Genomic DNA, 23360 nt, shown 5'->3' with positions numbered 1-23360 from the left:
CTTTCAAGAAGACCAATCCCAAAGGATAAGCCAGCTTGGCTGATATGGAAAATAAAGAGGGCAGAAACAGAGCCCAGGACTTGAAGTAAACAGAGCCAACCTCTAAGCAAGAGAATTGTAAATCCTCACCCTAAAGGCCAGTTTACCTCAGTTCCTTTTACCCCATACATCATGTTCAACTTTCAACAGAAACTTACCATACTAAAAGGTGAAAACACAGTTTGAAGAGACAGAGCAAGTATCAGAACTACACTCATATACAGTAGAGATTTAGAAATGATCAGACCAGGAGTCAAAATGATAGTGATTAAAGTGCAAAGGGCTCTAATGTAGTCATCTATTTATTCTTCTACTTTATCTCAGTCATACTATGTATGGTATTTAAAATAGTTTTGTTCATATAATATCATGTTCACCTTTATAGTGTTTTCAATATAATAAAATATGCTTACCTCTATATTGTTTCAAATTATTTTCTTGTTTAATTTATGAAACTCTCCCCCAGATGACATCTTAGGTTTTTTTATTCTTACAAAAAGATGTAGCTTTAATTTGCAAGGCATACTGAAACATGGATGATAAATTCTACTCATCATTCTCATCATTCATTTATTTCAGTGGTTTTTATTTTATTTTTTAAAATTTTATTTATTTTTCACCGTGCTGGGTCTTTGTTGCTGTGCGCAGGCTTTCTCTAGTTGTGGCGAGCAGGGGCTACTCTTCGTTGTGATGCGTGGGCTTCTCATTGCGATGGCTTCTCTTGTTGTGGAGCACGGGCTCTAGGCATGCGGGTTTCAGTAGTTGCGGCACGTGGGCTCAGTAGTTGTGGTGCACAGGCTCAGTAGTTGTGGCTCGTAGGCTCTAGAGCGCAGGCTCAGTAGTTGTGGCCCACGGGCTTAGTTGCTCCGCGGCATGTGGGATCTTCCCGAACCAGGGATCGAACCCGTGTTCCCTGCAATGGCAGGCGGATTCTTAACCACTGCACCAGCAGGGAAGTCCCAGGTTATATTTTAAAACTTCACATTTCTATATCAGATATATGATAGTTCTGAGAATACAGAGGTGAAAAGAGAAAATGTCAAACCTATTCTTCTGGAGAGTTCAGTTTGGAAGAGATAAAAGATATAAAAACAGTAATCATGCTAAATTATTTCAATTAAGTTTCCTATTACAATGAGAGATAGGGAAAAGGGGATTCTCTCACCAGAATCTGGAATGAGGCATCTCAAGAAGGGGAGAAAGCACATGGACTCCATAAAGTGGCCAAGAAACATCTAAAGACAGACTTCCCATTGGAAGCAGCATATGTGGATGTCGTTCCTTAGGAGTGGAGTGTAGAACGAGATGATGACCGAAAGCTCATGAGGTCCTTCAACTTTTAAGAGTGAGAAAAAGAAGGAGAGTCTGAAGAGGGCACAAAGCTGGAGTAGCCAGTGCACTTAGGAGTCAAGCAGGGAAAAATGATCTTCAGAAAGCACCAAAGAAGAAAACAAAGAGCTTGAGAATTACAGAAGATGGAAGTTAAATAATTATTTATATGTGATATGGGTTTCTGCATTGAGTCTAGATTCTGCCAGGACACACGTGTGATGCTGGGGAATCACTTAACTTCCCTGAGCCTCAGTTTCCTCAAATATAAAGTCGGGAAAATATTCCTAGAGTTGTATTGAATATTAGACCAACCAGAATATTTAAGAACACTTAGCAGAGTATCATCCACAGAGTGAGGGCTAAACAGGTAGTGTGTTGTTTCCTATATTTTTCATATAGCTCTAAATGGGAATAATGAATTCTCCTCCCCCTCTCTCTGTCACTGACTGCAGAACAATGACAGCCTAAAAAACAGAACTGGGAGAAAGCGTGTCATCAATTGTATGTAATTTTACATACAATAATATACATATATGGTACATATATATGAATACATAGTATAAAATATACCATATATCTATCTGCTGATTCTGATACATGGCACAATTACCCTTCCCCTCTGTTTTCCTGGATCCCATTCTTTCACTAAAATATCACAATCATTCAGTTCCACCCAGTGTAGAAATCCATAGTGTACTTTCCCCATTCACTCTGCATTAAGCTGTACTGCCCATTCATACCGCTGTTTCCTTCTCCATTAGGGTTTCTGGCTGTCAATTTCCCCTTAAGACTACAAAGCCACCAATGGAAAGCAGAAGCTGAGTGAAAGTTCTAGGATTGTCAGAAACTCTCATATGACTCCACGCTCTCCGCCTGCCAAGCACTGCAGGTCCAGACTGTCCAGACTCCCAGAGAAACACAGTAAATAGATGGCACCCTGCCCAACACTGAACAGTGGTGGAGAATCCAGGAGCTCACCTGTGCCTCTATTTGCACACTTCCACGTGCTGACTGCACTAGGAGGAACTCACCTGGTTCAGGACTCTTATTTGCTCAAAAAGCCCAAAGCGCAGGAAACATGGAGTTGAAAGGCAGCAGCAGCTTGAGAACTTGGAAGGAGAACAGAGATGTTTAAAGCATTCACTGGAACAGCGGCAGGTCCTCAGGACATGGAAGAACACAGATCAGCTTCACAGAGGCAAGTGTTTCTCCAGAACATTCCTTTTCAGAGAAGAAAAGAATGAGGTGCATGCGATAGCACAGAGTTCTCCCATAAGGATGTGGCCACTAGCAGTGTCCCCAGCTTTGATACCACAGCAGCCTGCGGAGTCTTGGAAGGGATGAGGGTTACCTCAGTGCCAGCTGCAAACTTGTTTTGTCCTTAGGACCCAGCAAGTAATCACAGAGCAGGGAAGGATATTCCTGGGGACAATACAATCCAAGGAATTTCTTACATTCCATTATGATGTCTTTGCCCCTTTGAAAGACAAACAAAATAAAACATGCTTGAATAGAAGGGACACAGGCAGGGATTTTAATATATTTAGCAACAACTGGGGTAGAGCCTTTCCAGCAGGGCAGGTATCAGTAACAGGCACACTGGAAGGTCACAATTTCTAAAAGCAACAAAGAGCTAAGTGGAAATTCATTTATTTAATTTAGGCACTTTGGAAAGAGGACACTGATGGATCAATCATCTTTCTATCCTTTCAAATTGGTGCATACAGCACTGAGTAGGTACTTTTAAAGTCAGAAGGACATTTAAAGTACATTTAGAGGTTTGGGAAACTTCCTAAGGATTAGGGTCCTAAAACAAGCAGAAACCATTTCTATATTACTGCTAAAAATATCATTTTATTAACAAATGATTTTTTAAATAATATTTTTATTTCAATTCTTCAGTATTATGATGTTTTAATGGGCTGAGGCTAGAAATTTAAATAAAGACAACTATACAAGGCCATGAGGGTGACTCTGGAGTTCAAGCCAAACTCTCCCTGCTAAGGAGCCCATTAAAAACCTTCACTGCTTCTGTCTAAGAAGCGCGTATGCTCTTCCGTCTTGGTCATACCCATATCTTAACCAATAGTTGGAACAATAGAGTAGAGATCCTTCCCTGGACTCTATCAGTAGACAAACGATGTCCAGCCTAGACTGTAGGTGAGAAATGGAGGTGTCTTCATTGAGAATGAGAACAGGCTGACCTGAGGAGGTGTCCTGGGAAATCAGTGAGGTCCTTGTTGACTGGAAACAAACGACAACATAAGAGCTGGGAGTTCAGTTTTTTGGGGGGAATTACTGAGGTAGCCTGGAGGACAGCCTCTCAGTCAGCTCTGACGAACTGCTCCAAGGACATAATGGGGACGTCAGTATACACGTGATTGTGGCGAATGGGATACGTGCAATCAAGGACACATCTTGGGAGAAGGTTGCTGCTAGTCATGAGGAGCATTTGTCACTAGTAATGCTTTTAGTGCTTTTCTAAGTATGAGAAGTTGTGAAAAATTGAATTCATAGAATTTTCTCAGGAAATTATCTAACTACCTGCAGGCCTATTCTGTCAGTTTTCCCAGAGCAGAGAGTGCCCCATTCCTGATCTCCACCCTGAACTCCTGTCAGGGCGTGTTGGGGTAAGGGACTGCTGTGGCTAATGACTTTATTCTTGTAGAACCAGATGGTGAGTGACTTTTTAGTTGTCATCCTGAAGGAGAAACATCAGAGCTCACATGGCTAGAAATTGTTAGGTGCTTTTTTTTTTCTTAAACTCACAAGAAAACTCAAGCGTTAAAAATACATAGATTCCAGGGGTCAGCTCTTCTAGGGTTAATAAAGTTATTTTACTATATTTCATTGAAGAAATCACTCACGAAATCTTACACTTGGCATTGCGTGGCTTGTGTGATCTCAGTTCCCTCACCGGGGATTGAATCGGGGCCATGGCAGTGAGAGTGCCGGATCGTAACCCCTAGGCCACTAGGAAACTTCCTTTTTTTTCAATAGGCAGAAAAATCTATTCCCTTCTAACTACTTAATAGTGATTTTGTCTATTTTGATTAGAGCTTAAAGTCAGTTCAGTTGACGCAGACCACACCCTATGTAGCCCTACAAAACCACAGACAGTAACCCTTTGGCATCTTAAGTGGAATAAGGGTCCTTTGTCATCTCACTCTCCTCTGTCTGCTTATTTCGTTGGTTCGTAAATATCATGTTCATGTGCAGTCTTCACTTTCTTTAATGGATGATTTCAGACAAATCATTGTAAGTACCCTAAGGTTTGCCCTTGTATCTTTGGTACATTTGGAACAGTTCATTCGTCCAGATTTATATTTCTCTCCAGTTGTATAAGTGAGTTGGATCCAATAGGGTTATTGAGAGTGTTGAGTTAATTTTTTTTTCTATCTTTTGGCTGCGCCACGGGGCATGCGAGATCTTAGTTCCCCGACCAGGGATCGAACCTGTGCCCCCAGAAGTGGAAGCTCGGTGTCTTAACTACTGGACTGCCAGGGAAGTCGCTAAATTTTAAAGAACTTAGAAAGTGGCTAGTCCATTAGTAGCAAGCAATAAAATTCAGTTCTTACTTTTTAATATCACGATTCCTATTAACCAGATAAGATCAGGATCTTTTGGAATCATCTAATTCCCTTCCTTTAATTCTAGTTTTCTTAAAGTACCCTTCTCATTGCCTGAATGCATTTATCACCTAGACGGATGCTCAGCAAGACGGATCTTGCTGATCCTCCCAGACAGGGTTAGTGTTCTAGCAACTGGGGTTCTGGTTGCCAGTCACTTGTGAGCTGGTGGGTGTGACTTCTTCCTTCTCTCCTCAAAACTGATCATTCATGGATTAAATGAAAGAAAAACGAGGGAGCTGGTCTTGCGAAGCTGAAGGCCGTCAACTGACCCAGGACTTGGTCTTTTCTGAGCTTCTGGCAGAAGCAACCATGTTCCTGTCTTTCTGTTTTTCACATTGGCCTCATCCTTCTCCTCTGACGTAGCCTCCTCTCCAACTGTGCTGCACTCAAGTTAGCTAAATTAGAATCCGGCATTGTGTCGGGGGAAATCACTTCCCTTCTTTCACATTCATGACATTCAGACTCACATTTGTTTTCTTTATGCCCACAAGACAGCTGTCGACTTTTACTTTCTAGGACAGTTGCAGTGATAAACAAAAAATCTAAAGTTTGAAAATGATAGAGACTGGAGCCCCTTTGCCTTTCTTTACCTCCCTTTATTGTTCTTACCTCATCATGAATTAGAACTAATGCAGGAGCAGCGAGACAAATCTTGTCCAATAAGTCACTAAGTGAATATAAGTGACAAAAACTTTAAATGAAAAATTACACACAAGTAAAGGAAAGAAGGCGATTTCTCTCTGACCTAATCCTGGGCCTCGCTGCCCTGCATTCTCAGAGGGAGACAGAGACAGAGGAAGGGAGAAGCCCACTGGCATCAACTGACTGAATGAACAACTGAACCTCACTGGTTTCTGTGACATAAGCTTTAACGAGAGACAACACCGTCCCTGAATTCTCTGCCCCCAGCTCAGAAACTTTGAGCATAACAAGTGTTGACTAGTTTTAGTAAAAGAGTTGAATAATAAAATTTGTATTTGGCAAAATAAAAATTATGTGTCTACTCAGGGTAAAATGATTAGAATTGGGTAACTCCTCCACCACCTTAGAGAAAACACACTTTTGCTCTCAGCGTCTGAGGGCTGCTGACACTTCTGATACCTGAGGACATGGGTCAGGAGGGGAGGAGGTCACCACTGAGGACTAGGGTCCTTCACACAAACACTCCGGGGGCAAGGGTGAGGGTCCTGGAAGATGAATTATTTTCCCAACAAATAAACAAGCCCCTCCCCAGATAGGAGATTGTAAAGTCCTCGGGATGTGGTGAGCCTGCCCTCAGGGTGGGAGTCCAGGTTAGGAAGGGGACTCTGTCACTCTAGAGGAGAGGGTGTAACTAGATGTGATCTCTCCCTTGTGACTGAGGTGCTGCTGGGGAAATACAATTGTCTTGGAATTAGGATCTCCACACCCATATTCTCCTGAAAAGAACCAGGATTCCTGGTGGGGGTACTGGCCCAGCCTGTGGAGGACTATAGGTCTCCAGTAAGAAAATGGTGGAAAGAAAGGACAATATCTATAATAGTCCTCACCTCGTGGTCCCCTGAAGCATGACCACATGGACATGAAGGAACATGTTCTAGAAGGAAAGGAAACATGGGAGAAGCTCATGGACTCATAATAATCAGCCTCTTCTCTAAATCAAACACTAAACAAAACCCATCTTTTGTTTCAAACAGCTTATGCCAGAGTGATCTGGTAAATCCCTAAGCAAATACAGAAAGCATATGGCTGAGAGAGCCTGCCTTCCTAGGTAAACTAAGAGGTAAAAATGGAACCTAAGATCAGGGCTAAAAATTTGTTCCTGGAACAGAGAAGACCAACATTTATGCATGAAAGAGATATAGAATGTGCGTATTTACAAACCTACATCACTTCTGACTTTAAGACGAAAACTTTTCTCATGTCATTAATAAATATCCATTTGGATGGGCACATCTGAAATTACTGGGAAAATTAAACTTCTTGCAAAATTAATAGTTTAGAATGATGACATCTTCATAGACCATACTGAGAAGATATAAGTGAAAATCAAAAAACGGAAGTAAAAGTGTATAGAAATGTTTAGAAAATGAAAATTACTGTGTTCCCTATTTAATGGCCTTGCTTAGAAAGAATGTCATCACACAACCTACCCCCAAGGTTCCCCCGGACGCCCGTCTCAGCCAGGCCAGCAGCAGCCTCATTTGCCCCATGGCCTTCGTGCTCTCTCTACTGACCGCCCTGGTGGTGTTCAGCTACGGCCCTGGTGGATCTCTGGGCTGCGACCTGTCTCAGAACCACGTGCGGATTAGCAGGAAGAACTTCATGCTTCTGGGCCAGATGCGGAGAATCTCCCCTCACTTCTGTCTGAAGGACAGAAAAGACTTCGGTTTCCCCCAGGACCTGGTGGATGGCAGCCAGCTCCCGAAGGCCCAGGCCACCTCTGTCCTCCACGAGATGCTCCAGCAGGTCTTCCGCCTCTTCCACACAGAGCGCTCCCCTGCCGCCTGGGACACCTCCCTCCTGGACAAACTCCGCACTGGACTCCATCAGCAGCTGGAGGACCTGGACGCCTGCTTGGTGCAGGCGATGGGAGATGAAGAAACTGCCCTGGGAGTGACGGGCCCTACACTGGCCGTGAAGAGGTACTTCCAGGGAATCCACCTCTACCTGAAAGAGAAGAAATACAGTGACTGTGCCTGGGAAATTGTCAGAGTGGAAATCATGAGATCCTTGTCTTCATCAACCAACTTGCAAGAAAGGATAAGAATTATGCATGGAGACCTGGGGTCACCTTGAAATGATTCTCATTGACTAAGATGCCCTATCACCCTTGCACACATGTCTTTAGTCATTTCAGAAGGCTCTTATTTCAACTTTAATCACAGAATTTATTGTATTAATTCAGCGAATACTTTGTCAGTAGAGATAAGCAAGTATATGTTAAAATTATTCAGCTTCAGGGGATCAGTCCCTAAGCAATGACTACCCTGTTATTTATTTATTCTGTTTATTTATTTATTTATGTATCTTATTTTTATATTTTCATATCAATATATTTATACTTACATTGTATTAAAATTTAGAAAATATTCACCTTTCCATTTCATTAAATTTGCATTTTGTTTTATTTATTAAATTCTTATGAGAGAAAACTTCTTGAGTTTTTTAAGTTCTGAAACCTACATTCTTATCTTTTTCTGTGTAAATTTATTTCAGACTAGTATTGGTCCATTTTGTCCTTTGGAACAGTCCTACCACTTTCATTTCAGGAAATGCTTGTCAAAAGGTGGAATTCCATGGAATTGAGGGTAGTCCTGAAAATTATGGAGAATGGTTAGTCCTGATGTCATAGGTGTAACTGATTTATACCAAAAGGAAAGAGTGGTCGGTGCAAATACCTGTGGGAAGGAGTCATCTCCTCGAGGGAAGCTGGTGACATATGGTGTTGACTGGCCAATCCTGGCACCTTCCTCTCACCTTCTCCCCGGTCCTGCTTTACTGAACCATTCATCCCTTACACATAACTTCAGACCCTCCACCTCACTGACCAGCTACACAGCTGCTCTGGTTCTGTGCAGGTTTCCAGCTTCAAGGTTTCTGTTAGAGTGAAAGCCACAGGAAGAGAGCACAAGTGAAAGGAGAGTTCTAGGATTTTCAAAACCTCTATGAGAAGGAGCCAGGGTTCATGGCACTGGATCCCAGCTCTGCTATTAATAGCAGTGTGACCTTGACAAATAACACAATCACTAAGCTCCCTAGTTTCCTCACCTTTAATATGGGGACAGTAGTAGTATTTTTTCATAGGATTATTCTCAGGATACAGTGAGTAAATATACACAAGAGGCATAAAAGTGTGTCTGTCAGAAATAATCAGGACTGTTAGAGTCACAGAGTGGCTACCATCGGGGAGGAGAAGGAGAGCTGCTCTGAGGTAGCAACTGGAAAGCAACATAAGAAACATGCTAGGTCCTGGGCAAAATCTATTACGTTTAACTTGGGTGCTAGTTTCACAATGTATTCAGTGTGTGAAATTTCCCTGTGCTGTATGTTGAAGATACTTGCAATTTCTGTGTATTATACTTCCTTTTTTTCAAAACAATAAATTTATTTATTTATTTACATTTTATTTTTGGCTGCATTGGGTCTTCGCTGCAGCAAGTGGGGGCTATTCTTACTTGCGGTGCGCAGGCTTCTCATTGCGGTGGCTTCTCTTGTCACGAAGCATGGACTCTAGGCACGCGGGCTTCAGTAGTTGTGGCACACAAGTTTAGTTGCTCCGCGGCTTGTGGGATCTTCCCGGACCACGGCTTGAACTCGTGTCCCCTGCATTGGCAGGCGGATTCTTAACCACTCTGCCACCAGGGAAGTCCTTGTGTATTCTACTTCTGAAAGATATTCTGGGAATTAGTAAAAATTCTTTGAGAAAGAAGGATCAGTAGAAAATACTTGGATCCACTTTAAAAATGAATAATATGGAAATAACAGAGACCTCAAATAATGTAAAAAGTCACATTTTTCATTAATAATGTTTGTTGCTTCTTTAGTATGAGAAAGGCACAAAATAGCTTGTGAACTCTTTCATTTTGGGGGCTTTCAGCAGCAACGCAGAGCAGGAAGAAAAAAGTAGGAGCTATGAAAGGTAAGGTTCTGCTCTCTAATCCTGGGCTCTCCCGGGTTTGATCTTAGTTCTCTTCTCCATACAGTCCCAGGTCTATAATTGCTGGCAATGTCACCTCCTAGAGCCTGTACTCTCAGAAAATAATGGCCCCCCAGAGGAGACACTCAGAGCTAGAAAGCAAAGAAGTCAGGACCTGGGACACTTCTAACCCAGGCTCTGCTCGTCCATGTGAAAGCTGGGCCATGGCACTTACCCATCAAGTGACAGTGTGAGACGTGGTGGAACAATGACTGTTTTGGGGGCAAAATTTTGGGTAATGACTCAGACAACTTAACCTCCCTAAGTTTCATAGTCTGTGTCTGGGAGAGTCCCAGGATTGTTGTGATGATTGCCTGGGGCAATGTGTGTGAAAGAGCTTTGAAATGACACCGCTCTACACATATGGACCTTACTATTAGTGTCATTGAACCTCTGACCTCAAATTCTAGTTCCTGGGCATTAATCTTGAAAGAATCTCTTCCCAGTAGAACAGTCTGCTCAGCATGTTCCACTCTCTCTTTGCTTCCACTCTCCCTAGACACACCCAGGCTCCTATTTTTGGTTTGCAGAGCTCACCTGAAAGGCACTCATGTGACACCAGCCCCACCCTCTCTTCAGAAAGGTGATTCATATCTTCTGTCATCTCAGGCATCCCTCTTGCTAGCTGGCCCTGTGGAATTCCAGGGTCCTAGTCCAGCAAGAGGTTGACACGAGGGAGTCCCACTGGGAACAGATTATGGAAGGAAGCCTTGGGGTAAGGCATCTTCTGAAAACAAAATGGTCTCTCTCAAAAACAGCAAAGTTCATTCTTCACAAGTAAATCGTTTCTTCTAAAAAAGAGTGTTTTCTTTTGTCTCTGCTGCATTTGGGGGAAGGATGCAGTAGTCCAGAAACTGGGTTTAAGGAAAGGAAGAGGTTCTCCAGTTCTGATTGAGAGCTGACTTTCAGTGTTTGAGGCAGAGGAAGGTTAGGGAGAGAGTCTGACAGTGGCCTTGCACGCCCTCTACCATCTCAGCCACCTTCATTTGTGTCATGATGAATACAGCCCTTCACAAAGCAAATACAAAAGCATAGGAATTTGACAAATGCTGAGGGGCTTTACAAATTGAGAAAATCCATTAAAGAATGAGTCTCAGGAACTGGACTTCCCAGTCCTTCCCCTTCTCCATCATGATACTGATCTGTAAACAGCCGTGGGTTGGAATGTTTCGGGTTACACAGGCACATAGATTCCCAAATGTCCCAATCAGCCTCTAGGAACAGAGACAAGAAACTTCACATATTCCCCAAAACAGCACTGGAATTTGGCATTCCTGAGGTCTCAAGTTCAGAAGGAAATGGAACAAACCAGAGGACCCCAAATATTTTGATGGAGAATAACTTTCATCTAACTCCAAGGCCTTCTTGCGTCCTGATGAAGGCTGGGCAAAGCAGCTCAGCTCCCCAGTTCTCAATTTAGCCTTAATGAAAGTGTACAGCTGAGGACTTTTCGCCTTTCCTTTCTCATGGGACAGGCTCTGCAGCAGCAGGGATGCAGAACTCCTGGCCATGTTTGTGGTTGAGCAACCAGGGACAAGAGGAGGCCAAAGGGGAGGCAGAGCAGTATAGGGTCGTAGCAAACCTGGGAGTGGAACTGCATAGTCTTATCAGGCTTAGGAAAGAGATCTCCATCTACATCAGGTACCGTAGCACTCAGCTCACTCTCCAGCTACACTTCTTATTCCCACCCAGTAACCTGCACACTGTTAGGGACATCATTGGTCCTCAGAGTTGTTAATAAAAGTGATAAGTGTAATAAGCTTAACATAGTTGTGTCAGTAAAAGTGTTTGAAAATGACAGTCTTGCTGCATCTTCTCTTGTGGGTTACTCTCGTCTTCTCAGGTGACCAGTAAATTTGTTAGCTCGGCATCTCCTTAGTCTTCCTTCGGCTTCATGCATGATTTAGGGCAATTGTTTTCTTTTTCCTACAGTACAGTTTTCTCAGCATTAGAATAGGGATAATGAGACTACTATATTCCATTCAACATACCATCGCATGTTATATGCTCTATATCATGAGAATATAACAAGTCATAAACTTATCTTAAGTGAGCAGATTATTTTAAGCACCAGGGACATATTAAACATAGCAATGATAGTTGTTATTGTGACAGGTATGCACAAAGGAGTAAAAGCAATTATTTCATGTCCACTCAAAAGATACATAGTTTTTTAAGATTTTTTTTGATGTGGACAATTTTTAAAGTCTTTGTTGAATTTGTTACAATATTGCTTGTTTTTTTTTTATGTTTGGGTTTTGTGGCCCTGAGGCATGTGGGATCTTAGCTCCCCAACGAGGGATCGAACTCACGCCCCCTGCATTGGAAGGAGAAGTCTTAACCACTGGACCGCCAGGGAAGTCCCCAGAAGATATTGATATAATACCATATTTGTGCCTTACTGAGCTCATAATTTTGTTATGCAAAAATTCTACCTCTGTGAATTAAAATAGGATCATCTTTTTAAGTATTGTGCAAAGCATACAAACACATTTTTAAATTCTACGAGCAAATGCAATATTCTCACAGATGTACCAAACACTAGATTGCAAATACCCATGGATCTCTAGTGGGCATCAAAACAAAATGCAGCCAGTGCATTGGCACAGAAGATATTTATCAATATTAAGTAGAAAGTAATATATTAAATTTAAATTTACATCATGCTGAAATTAAAAGCATTTTGATGCAGATTACAAATTTTTATGCAATTTATCCATATAAGATGACATTTTGAAGTAGTGAATAAAACTCTCCAATGAAAAACCCTGATTATATATATAAAGCTGAATGCTTTATCTATGAAGCCTTAAGGGTCTTCTAAGACCCTTGCTTAAAACAAATGAGAGGAAAAAAATATCTTGAAAATTGAGATTAATTTCTTAACATACTTACTAGGTCATAAGATATTGCCAATAAGCTACATCTTACTGAGGTTAGAGATCAACGTGAAGCAGCCTTGGCTGACATGTCCGAAGCATCAGATACTTGTTATTATACCCGCCATTTTAAAGTCTGACGCTCATCTGGTCTCCCTGTCACCACCGTCCTCTGCTTTTCTGCCCCTCCTTCTCTCCTTCCTTTGTTGACTCCACACTCTCATCTTAGGGAATTGGTGTTCCTCAAAGATCTATGCTAGTCCCACACTTCATCCTCTCTGCACATATAGTCTCAACCTCCCAAATAGTTCCAAACGTCCTCTCTATGACTGTTGACTTCCATATGCATGTCTTTACCCAGGGTCACATCTCCAAACAAATGTCATTAGCTCCAAACCCTCATATTTACCTGCTACCCTAGATGATCTCCACACATGGCCAAACTTGACCAGCATGTAATTACTTGGCAAACTCCTGCAGACCCCTGGGATGCCAGCTTACCAACTGCTCTTGCAGATGCTTTCCCTGATCCAGTTGGCTGTCAGCAAACTGGTGCTGATGGGACCTGAAAACCTCCTTGTCCTTCAGGCAGGAAAACAAAGAAGATTCTCCCTGTTAGGGGCAGGACTGTGAGGGTCTCCTGCTTTGGCAGCCTGTGGTTCTGGGCCAGGTGACAGCTAAGGGTGCAGACAGGGCTGGAGAACATCATCCTGGGTGTCCTCAGTGAGGAGGGTGGCAGGCCCCGGTGAGCCTGGTGATGCAGGTGTCTGGCTGTGGGAGCCTGTATCCAGCTGCTCTGAGTACCTGCCTGCAAATGAGATTCTTAAATAGGCCATTTATGGGCAACATAGAATGTCACAACTTCAATTCTTTTATTACACTGGAAATTAAACACACTCCTGGACCATGAAAGAGTATCAATCCAATAGGATGTATTCATCTAAATGAGACCCAAGGTTGAAATAAAAACCTGAGTCTCAATATATCTCTTTTTCAGTTCTAATACGAATACTTAGAGGTTTGACCCTGTACTCTATTTTGCCACTTCTTAAATTGCACCAAAATACAACTAGCCTCACCTCTCTGCATTCTCCTCTAAAGGGACTCATACATCAGATTTAAATTCTTCCACATTTCTTTACAGGACCATAGCTCACATTTTCTGAAAGTTTACAGATAATGGTGACATAAAAATGAACAGCAAGGGTGAATTCATGCAGTTCTCTTCATTCCGTCACCAGAAATGTTCTGACTGCGTATATATGTGACAATGCGCTTGGCAATGTGGATTCCAGGAAAGTGAGGCAGGGATGGTGACTGCCCTCCAGGGAGCAGGGAGGACAGACTTTAGAGGCAGGATTAGGATGAAGGAAGCACCACGTGCTCAGTGCAGCTGAGGGCCAGTGCTCAGAGCTGATGAAGACGAGGGCCTGGGAGCAGCAGAAGGCTCCACTCTGACAAAAATCTGGGGCTCCTGAATTTAAATGACATCAGATTTTCATTTCCTCTTTTAAAAAATGGAGGTCACACAAGACATTGCCTAGATCAAATAAAATAAAGTTTGCAAAGTACAGGCTGAGAATTTGAACAGAGTGAATGATAGCAGCCTTTTGTATTAATATAACAAATGGTAACCTGTATAGTCCACCCTCAGCCCAGCCAAGAGAAGCTCTGACTACAGGTTCCTTAATACTCAGGGGTCTGCATGTTGAGGCCCCCAAATGCAAACTCTAGGAGAAGGATTGCCTGTAGGCCTGCGAAGGAGTAGAGACCTAGTCTCCACCCTTAGAGCAGTGCCCCGTACATTAAGGAGAGAAATCCTACGGCACCTGAAGCTCTTTGCAGCATCTAAGAAAGTGTTTTGACCTCCTCCCACAAAAAAGAAGAAGAAAAAAAAAAAAGGCTGCTCTGTGACTAGTATAAACGAGATAAATAGTCCTTTTCCTCACCTTATTTTGTTTCAGACCACCTCTGGTGTTAATTTTTAAGACACAGATTAAATTATACCTTAAAAACAAACATAACCTCAGAGAAAATGATCAAATTTGTGGTTACCATAGCCAAGGGGGTGTGAGTTGAGAAAATCAGAAGGCAGTCAAAAGGGTTTTTCCTTCCTTTAAAAAAAGACATTAAAATAATGTTGTAGAGACCAGGAAAATGGTAAGAAATATATATATGGGGGAGAGATGATGAGAATTAAAGCATTCCTAGATTTTCAGCCATGGAACAGCACAATACTCTAATTCAAAAGCTATTTCCTGGGTTAGCATTAGGGCAACGTTAAGCTAGTACTTCTCTTAAGCACGAATGGTAAGAAGGCTAAGTCATCAAGATAAAGGATGTTTTAATGCAACATTTTAAAATGAAACTTAATCCCAAAATATGCACGAGGAACAAAATATAAAACTTTTAAGTAAAGAAATGAAGCTGACCTCCATTTGCATGGCCCTGACAGTCTTACAAAGTAAGCCTTCATGATGTAAATGAAATCTGGGCAAATTCCACTTAGTGTATAAAATTCTTACTAAAGAAAAATGAAAAAGCCTGACCTGCTAAATGTCCTCAATTGCTCGTACACACCAACTCTTCTTTCTAACCTTATAGTCAAGGTGAGGTCCTGGAAAGACATTTCAGGAACATGAGTTAAAAATCAGTTAAGACTATCACGGGGTCATTAGAAATTGTCAAACATGGTAATTCCCTCAATTAAAAACAAGTGAAAAAGTAATCTTGACAATATTAATGAGTTGGCTTCCATTAAAGATAGAAAAGTAAAACTATATTAAATACTTGGGGCTTCCCTGGTGGTTCAGTGGTTAAGAATCCGCCTGCCAACTCAGGGGACACGGGTTCGAGCCCTGGTCTAGGAAGATCCCACATGCCGTGGAGCAACTAAGTCCATGTGCTGCTACTACTGAGCCTGTGCTCTGGAACCCGCGAGCCACGACTACTGAAGCCTGCGCACCTAGAGCCTGTGCTCCTCAACAAGACAAGCCACCACAATGAGAAGCCTGCACACCGCAATGAAGACTGAACCCAGCCTAAAATAAATAAACCCAGCCTAAAATAAATAAACAAATAATTAATTATATGAAATACTTACTTTAGTATAAAGACAATATAGTTTAAATAAAGTTTAATAAAATGCTATATTTTAATATGAAAATATATTTTAATATTCTATGCTTAATATTGAAAATATTTTAACATAAATTTATAAAAATATCAAACATTTAAAATATTTAATTTAAATATATGAATTAGGTTAAATTAATTAATTTTAAAATGTAAAAAAAGGCTGTGAATTTTTTTAATATTCCTACTTGTCAGATATTCAATACTTTCTCCCTCACTTTAACGCTGTATCCTTGAAAGACTCCATGAAGTCCCAGAGAATCTACAGGAGCGCTCAGCTCCCGCGTCCTCGGCCCCGGTGGTGGCCGCGCCCCGACTCACCCCTCAGGGCGTCCCCAACACCGTCCTGTCTTCCCATCGCCGCCGCCGCCTTCCCCTTTCTCTGGGCCTTCGCTGTCTCGCGCCAGAAACGAGCCCGAATCGGAAAAATCGGCTCCCCTTTCTCTGCGGCTGGGGATCGCTCTGATTCCCCACCTCAGACCGCTCAGAAAAAGGCTTCTTTCCCAAAAATTGCCTCGCTCAAGTTTCTGTGAGAAAATAAAGCGCAAAACTCAGGGGAAGCCTGAAAATGCAAAGTTCTTGTTGCCAGCCAGACAAAAATTCTCTGGCGAGGCCGCCACAAGGCTTCCTCTTCAACACTCAGCACCGAGAAAACCAAGGTGTTTCGCGCACTATGCTGATTATTAAAGCAGCCGCAGGGACTACTTTTCGCCCTGTCTCTCGAGCTGCAGGAGACAGCTGCAGAAGGCAAACTTAATCGTCGGCGTTTCCCAAACAAACCCTGCGCCCTCTACCGGCCGCCTAGGGAAGGACGCTGTCCACAGTTCCAGGGAAGGAAGCTTCCCTCCAATTAATTGTTTGGCGGTGCCCACGCCTCTCCTGGCGGCCATCTAGTGAATCACCCTTTCTTAATGGCCCAGATCTATTTGCTAGTGGCAGGAGTGCTGCTCTGCTCTATCCCTGCTTACTCTCTTGGCTGGAACTTGCCTAGAAGCCATAGCCAGGAAAACAAGGACGTCTTCCAACATTTGGAACAGATGCAAAGGATCCCCTCTCAGTGGTGCCTAAAGGACAGAACCGACTTCAAATTTCCTTGGAAAAGAGAGAATATCACCCCAATCCAGGTGACTCAAGGCACCTGTCACCACCATCTGATGCTCCAGCAGATCTTCAACCTCTTCACCACGGAGGACAGCCGTGCTGCCTGGAACAACACCCTCCTCGATAAACTTCTCTCTAGCCTTCATCTGAGGCTGCACCGACTGGAGCAGATGAAAAAAGACAATCTGGATTGTCGAGATTTGGGACGTGCTGCCCGGGAGTATTTCCATGGAATCCATGTCTATCTGAAGGCAAAGGAATACAGCCCCTGTGCCTGGGAGGTTGTCAGAGTGGAAATTAAAAGGTGCCTTTCCCTTATGTAAGAATCCTCAAAGAAATGTCAACAAATACAGAATATTTTTTATACTCGTGACACTTCTCATTCAATTACATTAGTGTTCAAGTCCAAAGCAATCTCGACTTGTGTTTCCTCACAGGCTGAAAAATGTCTGAAAAGAAAATCATGATTTTAAAAAAGGTTTTGACAGAACACAATCTCTTTTCTTGTATAAATAATTTTATAACGTAATTTAAAAGATTACTTAAGTTTTGGGAGAGGTATTTCCTATTTTCAACACATGAAGTATAGAAAGGTTTTTTGGATAGTGTGGTGTTAAAGATATTTGTCAGTTAACTTAATGCTGACTGCTGTAACGGGTAAAGAGAATGCTGTCAGGAATTTGATCATAATAGAATCTTATCTTTCCCTGGTATAAGAACACAAGGCAGGCATTCCTGCTCAGATGGATGTTCTAAGTTGCTCTCCAAAGAGTGATTCGGGGACATGGGTACCCCCTGTTTTGTGGATTTTTCCATCATCAACAGGTGACTGCAAATTTTTCTGCAGTATTTGAGTCTATTCCACTCAGTGGTAAAGGGAAAAAGTCTGGTGCATCACATGGGACGTTTTCAAGGGCCAGGACTATACAGGGCAAGAGCACTTCTGCTCACATTACATGGCCTGGATTTATCCTTGTGGAAATCTCACTGCAAAGAAGTTGGGAAATTATTGGATGATTAATAGACGAGGAGACAAGTTCAGTGCATAAGACCACTTTTCATCTTTACACTATTTGTCCTAATGAAGTTCTGGGTGGGGTGGAGGGGAAAAACTAATGTTCTTGCTTGCACACACTTCATTAAAAAACAATCTGACCACAGAGAAAGAGAAATATCATTTATATGTGGAATCTAAAAAAAATGATACAAATGAACTTATTTACAATACAGAAACGGTCCACTTCTGGTGAAAGCCTGCTTCAGGTCTCACACTGCAGAGTTCTCCTTGTATCATCATACAGCAGGTGAGGGAGGCATTTATCTCTGACCTCGTTGATAAGGGCACTGATTCCATCGTGAGGCCTCCATCTTCACACCCTAATCAAGTCCCAAAGGGCCCGCCACCTGATACCATCACTTTGGGGGTTAGGACTTCCAAATATGAATTTTGCGGGGACGGAAACATTCAGACCAGAAAGGGCATTGAAGGCTACATGTCTTGGCATCCAGAAGAGAGAATATATTCATGTAAATAAAGAAGAATGAGCCATTTACCAGGCCAAAAGAGCAGACCAAGGACTCAGAATCCAAACTCTTGATTTCCAACCTGCAGTAATGCTTTAATTATTATGTGTCAAAATTTGGAAATCAAACTGAAATGGACCCCATCGTCCCTTGAAAGGGAAAGAAGACACAGGAGGAAAAGGATCATTCATGAGTCTTTGTGAGGAGTCTCCAAGGAATCTCAGGATATAGGTAGTCATTGCCACATCCGTAAAGATCCACCGAAGAGTAACATGGTTAATTGTCTGGTTGCTGTGACCTGTGTGAATCAGGGAGACTTTGAGTTCAGATACATGGCTCTGTATGTGACATCAAGCTGGTTATTTTCTGTCATGACCTAGTAGAGGACAAATTAGCGACGAGGCCATCTTCCTGAGTTTAATAGAGTGCCGGGCAACGGCTGAAAATTGTGCTGCTCTTACAACTTGAATCCCCAGAGCCATAGGCTCCTTAAAGGAAAGAGAATCCTAGTGGTTTTAGCAACAAACTCAGTAGGCATGACTGATACCAGTAGGAGTAGAGTGGGAATACCAGCCACTGTCTATTATAATCCCAGCAAATACGACGGTGACAAAGGAAAATAGCTTGGTCATTCGTAACTGCCTTCCAGTGGGAGGAGACCATCTGAGAAACTGCTTTCGTTAAAAGTACCTGTTCGGGCTTCCCTGGTGGCGCAGTGGTTGAGAGTCCGCCTGCCGATGCAGGGGACACGGGTTCGTGCCCCGGTCTGGGAAGATCCCTCATGCCGCAGAGCGGCTGGGCCCGTGAGCCATGGCCGCTGAGCCTGCGTGTCCGGAGCCTGTGCTCCGCAATATGAGAGGCCAAAACAGTGAGAAGCCCACGTGCCGCAAAAAAAAAAAAAAAAAAAAAAAATTACCTGTTGCGTGATTACACTGGGCCTGGTGCCGAGGATACCACAGAGAATACGACAGAGTCCAGTTGCTACAGAGCTGATTTGCCACAGATAGTCACATACCTATTATTTATTGAAAGATCGGTATTAGAGGGGGCAGAGGCCACAGAACATCCACTGCAAAATAAAAGAATTCATGATCAGAGTTGAAAGTGAATTCTTTCCATGATACCAATCAACATTTATCCAGTTCTCAATTAATTACAAAGATGGTTTTCTTTTGTTTGAAAAGAATAGGCTTGGATTGGAACCTCTGACAGTCCTTTGGGGAATCTGAAATTCAATGCAAAAATACAGAGAAAGATTCAAATCGATGATGATTCCTAAATCATCTGGGAGCAGATCGCTCCCACGGGTGCAAACAGTAGTTGTTAGGGGTGCGAACAAATCTTAGCTACTACAATGGTGGGTGGCACTCCAAAGCTCAACCCTATCCAGCAAAATCTCATTCCTTTGTATTCATTTTTCTCTTTGGGTTTTCTTGTGTATGAGACGAGAGGCATTGACATTGAGTGCATGGAAGATACACAATATGCAGGATCAGTGCTACAAGCTATGGTGGCTTGATGTTTCATTACATTCATTCTCTCCATCATATGACTGGATTCAAAGTCATGATGTGAGAGGTGCCCTCTGCTTACTTATGAGCTGTCCTTGTCTGTCTTGCGGATTTTGCTTATGTTTGAGCCTCAGTGTGATGTGGGCATCGGGAATTAAGCACAAATAGGTTGTATTTTATTATTTAATTCTAAAAAAGTTATCTAGGAGATCAATAATTATGTCTAGTCCTAAAGAGAAAAAGTTGTTGACAATATCTAGAGGAATATCTAGCAGCTAGTGAAGTTAGAAATCATTTTATGATATGAATCAAAACTAAGATTAGTTAAAAATAAAAGTTAAGAAAATCATTTAAATTTTCAATGGTTTTAGCAGTTTTGATAGATTTTTAAATATATCTATACATTGGTATTCTTATGAAGTATTTGTATAAATTTTTATTGAATATGTATTTTGATACATTCCTATTTATTAAGTAAATGTATTACATTAAAAGTCATTCTGCACACCTAACCAAAATGTTAAATTAATTGCAGTAGCTTTTACAGCTAATTTTTAGACTAAATATTTTTGTCATACTCACCACTGCTTTGAATAAAAAGAAAAAACTTTTCACTTTCTTTTTCTATTTATAAAGTAGAGATATGCATGGAGTACATACCGATGTACACAGTATATCTGTGTATCAAAATTTCATAGGGGGGCCATATGGAAAAAAAATATCTAGAAAGGTTCTGTGGGCAGGAGAAGGGGAGGCAAGGATGAAAAACAGTGGTTGAGAAACGCTGCCCTAACCTATCTGGAGAGTGCAAAATGAAAAGCAAAAACAGAAGTAGAAAGTAAGAGGGAACATTCAGAAAATGGAAACCAATTCACTCCCATTTAAGACCCAGGCCTGAAGGAAGGTCTTCAGAGAACCTAGAGAGCAGGGTTCACAGAGTCCCCACCTCAGCCAGGCCAGCAGTATCTGCAGGGTCCCCAATGTCCCCAACCTTGTCCTTACTCCTGGCCCTGGTGCTGCTCAGCTGCAACTCTAACTGCTCTCTGGGCTGCGACCTGCCTCAGACCCACAGCCTGGCTAACACGAGGGCCCTCATGCTCCTGCGACAGATGAGGAGAATCTCCCCCTTCTCCTGCCTGAAGGACAGAAATGACTTTGGATTCCCCCAGGAGGCGTTTGGAGGCAACCAGTTCCAGAAGGCTCAAGCCATCGCTGTCGTCCATGAGATGATCCAGCAGACCTTCCAGCTCTTCAGCACAGAGGGCTCGGCTGCCGCTTGGGATGAGACCCTCCTGGACAAGTTCTGCACTGCACTTTATCAGCAGCTCACTGACCTGCAAGCCTGTCTGATGCAGGAGGCGGGGCTGGAAGGGACTCCCCTGCTGAAGGAGGACTCCATCCTGGCTGTGAGGAAATACTTCCACAGAATCACTGTCTATCTGCAAGACAAGAAGTACAGCCCTTGTGCCTGGGAGATTGTCAGAGCAGAAGTCATGAGATCCTTCTCTTCATCAACGAACTTGTAAGAAAGACTCAGGAGGAAGGAATGACACACACCTGGTTCAACACCGAAATGATTCTCAGTGACTAACAAGACCATACTTCCACCTGTGCTGCCATGTCAAAGACTCTCATTTCTGCTCTCATCATGCCCTGAATTGAATTAATTTGTCCAGTGTTTTCAGGAATATTAAGCAACATGATGTTCTACTCTACAGGCACTCGTCCCTCATAGATGCCCATGCTGATCTATCTACTTACTTATCTACTTAAATATTTATTTATCTATTTTAATATTTATTTCACTATTTATAAAGATTTAAATTATTTTTATTTACATAATATTATGTGCATGTATACAATGTGGTTAATAGAATAAATATATACTTTGTATTAACTCAGTTTATGAGTTTTCCTTGTGCATTAAATTCTTACTAGAGAAAACTTCCTGTTTTGCTTTTTTTCTTTAAAAAAGAAACACCAAGGGGCATCCCTGGTGGCGCAGTGGTTGAGAGTCCGCCTGCCAATGCAGGGGACACAGGTTCGTGCCCCGGTCCGGGAAGATCCCACATGCTACGGAGCGGCTGGGCCCGTGAGCCATGGCCGCTGAGCCTGCGCGTCCGGAGCCTGTGCTCCGCAATGGGAGAGGCCAAAACAGTGAGAGGCCCGCGTACCACTAAAAAAAAAAAAAGAGGAAGAAACACCAAGCCTGAATGTGCAACCTGATTAAAGAATGTATGTTACAATTCCTTGACCCATCATTACGATTTTCACGTTAGAAATAAAAATAGACTTCTTCTAGCCAGGTCGTGTGTTGCCCTCAGGACCTAGAGGTGAACATAACTAATCCAATTCTGCTTTGGGTAACTTTGATTTTTTTTTTAAAGGAAAGTAACCTAAAAACAATAATCAGGTAATACAGGGACTTCCTTGGTGGTACAGTGTTTAAGACTCTGCTCTCCCAATACAGGGGGCCCGGATTCCATCCCCGGTCAGGGAACTAGATCCTGCATGCCACAAGTAAGAGCCCACATGCCGCAAACAACTAAAAGATCCCGAATGCTGCAACCAAAGATCCCGAATGCCGCGATGAAGATCCTGCACGCAGCAATGAAGATGCCGTGTGCCACAACTAACACCTGGCACAGCCAAATAAATAGATAAATAATTTTAAAAAATCAGTTAACTCACAATTAAATTTAATTATTTTTAAAATAGTACTAATTTGTAGTAGAAATTAATATCGGTTAAATTTAGTGCTACAGTGAGAAGGTGGGAAAATGGAATTTCCCCAGCAGAAGGTGGATCATGTCATGTGAGGATATAGAAATTAAAGCAGTAGATATTACCTATAGTTAACTAGTAGACATTTCAGTGCAAATGTCCATTGGATAGTGGAGATAGGAATTTATAAGCAATTCCATGAAGTGTAAAGCATGGAACAGAAGAAGTGATCAAACAGGAGGAGAGTATCACATGAGAAAAGGACTGAAAATTGAATCCTATGACGTTAACGTTAAAAGCGAGGGAACGCTACAAAGGAAAGCAAGGGGAATGGCCATATGTTAACAGGACAAGAGAGAAAAATGAGAAGACCATGTCTGAAAGACTGAAACTGCTTAGAAGATTCAATGCATTCGTGCAAACGTAGATGGAAAGTGCTCCTACATTGGGAAAAGAGATGGCATTGGCCACTTAGTGACAGCTTGTTTGGTAGAATTAATCAGCAGAAACCATAGTGGAGAAGGTGGAAGGATGAATAATAGAAGGGAATGACAATATATACAGAAAATAGGTTTGAGATATTTGCCGTCTGAATTGGAGGAGAGACATAGGGTGGAACCTAGAATGGATGTGGATTATTTTTTTCTCTGCATTGTTTTCCTTTTTTGAACTATTTTTTGCTTCTGAAGAGATTTCATGGATTTGATGTACTGAAAACTCATATCAATGTTCAAGATTTGATTTACTTTAAATCCTGACATTTAATCACTTACAGTGATAATGTATCATTATTTTGATGAATATG

General features: G+C 42.1%; 3 protein-coding genes across 3 annotated transcripts; all 3 read left to right on the top strand.

The window, feature by feature from the left end:
- Positions 1-7126: 7126 nt before the first annotated feature.
- Positions 7127-7802, top strand: LOC309964404 (interferon omega-1-like). Its single transcript, XM_082843389.1, has one exon. It carries the CDS (start codon positions 7194-7196, stop codon positions 7779-7781), a length of 588 nt encoding a protein of 195 aa, XP_082699515.1. The 5' UTR covers positions 7127-7193; the 3' UTR covers positions 7782-7802.
- Positions 7803-16606: 8804 nt separating this feature from the next.
- Positions 16607-17119, top strand: LOC309963683 (interferon alpha-13-like; the record flags this gene model as incomplete). Its single annotated transcript, XM_082842199.1, has 1 exon — positions 16607-17119. One exon carries the CDS (start codon positions 16607-16609, stop codon positions 17117-17119), a length of 513 nt encoding a protein of 170 aa, XP_082698325.1.
- A 3692-nt stretch (positions 17120-20811) lies between these two features.
- Positions 20812-21357, top strand: LOC309963624 (interferon alpha-1-like; the record flags this gene model as incomplete). The annotated part of the gene is made up of 1 exon (XM_082842091.1): positions 20812-21357. The coding sequence occupies one exon, from the start codon at positions 20812-20814 to the stop codon at positions 21355-21357; it is 546 nt and encodes a 181-aa protein (XP_082698217.1).
- Positions 21358-23360: the final 2003 nt, after the last annotated feature.

This window comes from Leucopleurus acutus (assembly GCF_964270905.1).
Source record: "Leucopleurus acutus genome assembly, chromosome: 7".
Lineage (NCBI taxonomy): Eukaryota > Metazoa > Chordata > Mammalia > Artiodactyla > Delphinidae > Leucopleurus > Leucopleurus acutus.
This window is presented reverse-complemented; position numbering and strand designations above follow the sequence as displayed.

Excerpts from the sequence above, each read along its gene's own strand:
- LOC309964404 (XM_082843389.1), top strand. The coding sequence starts at position 7,194 with ATGGCCTTCGTGCTCTCTCTACTGACCGCCCTGGTGGTGTTCAGCTAC.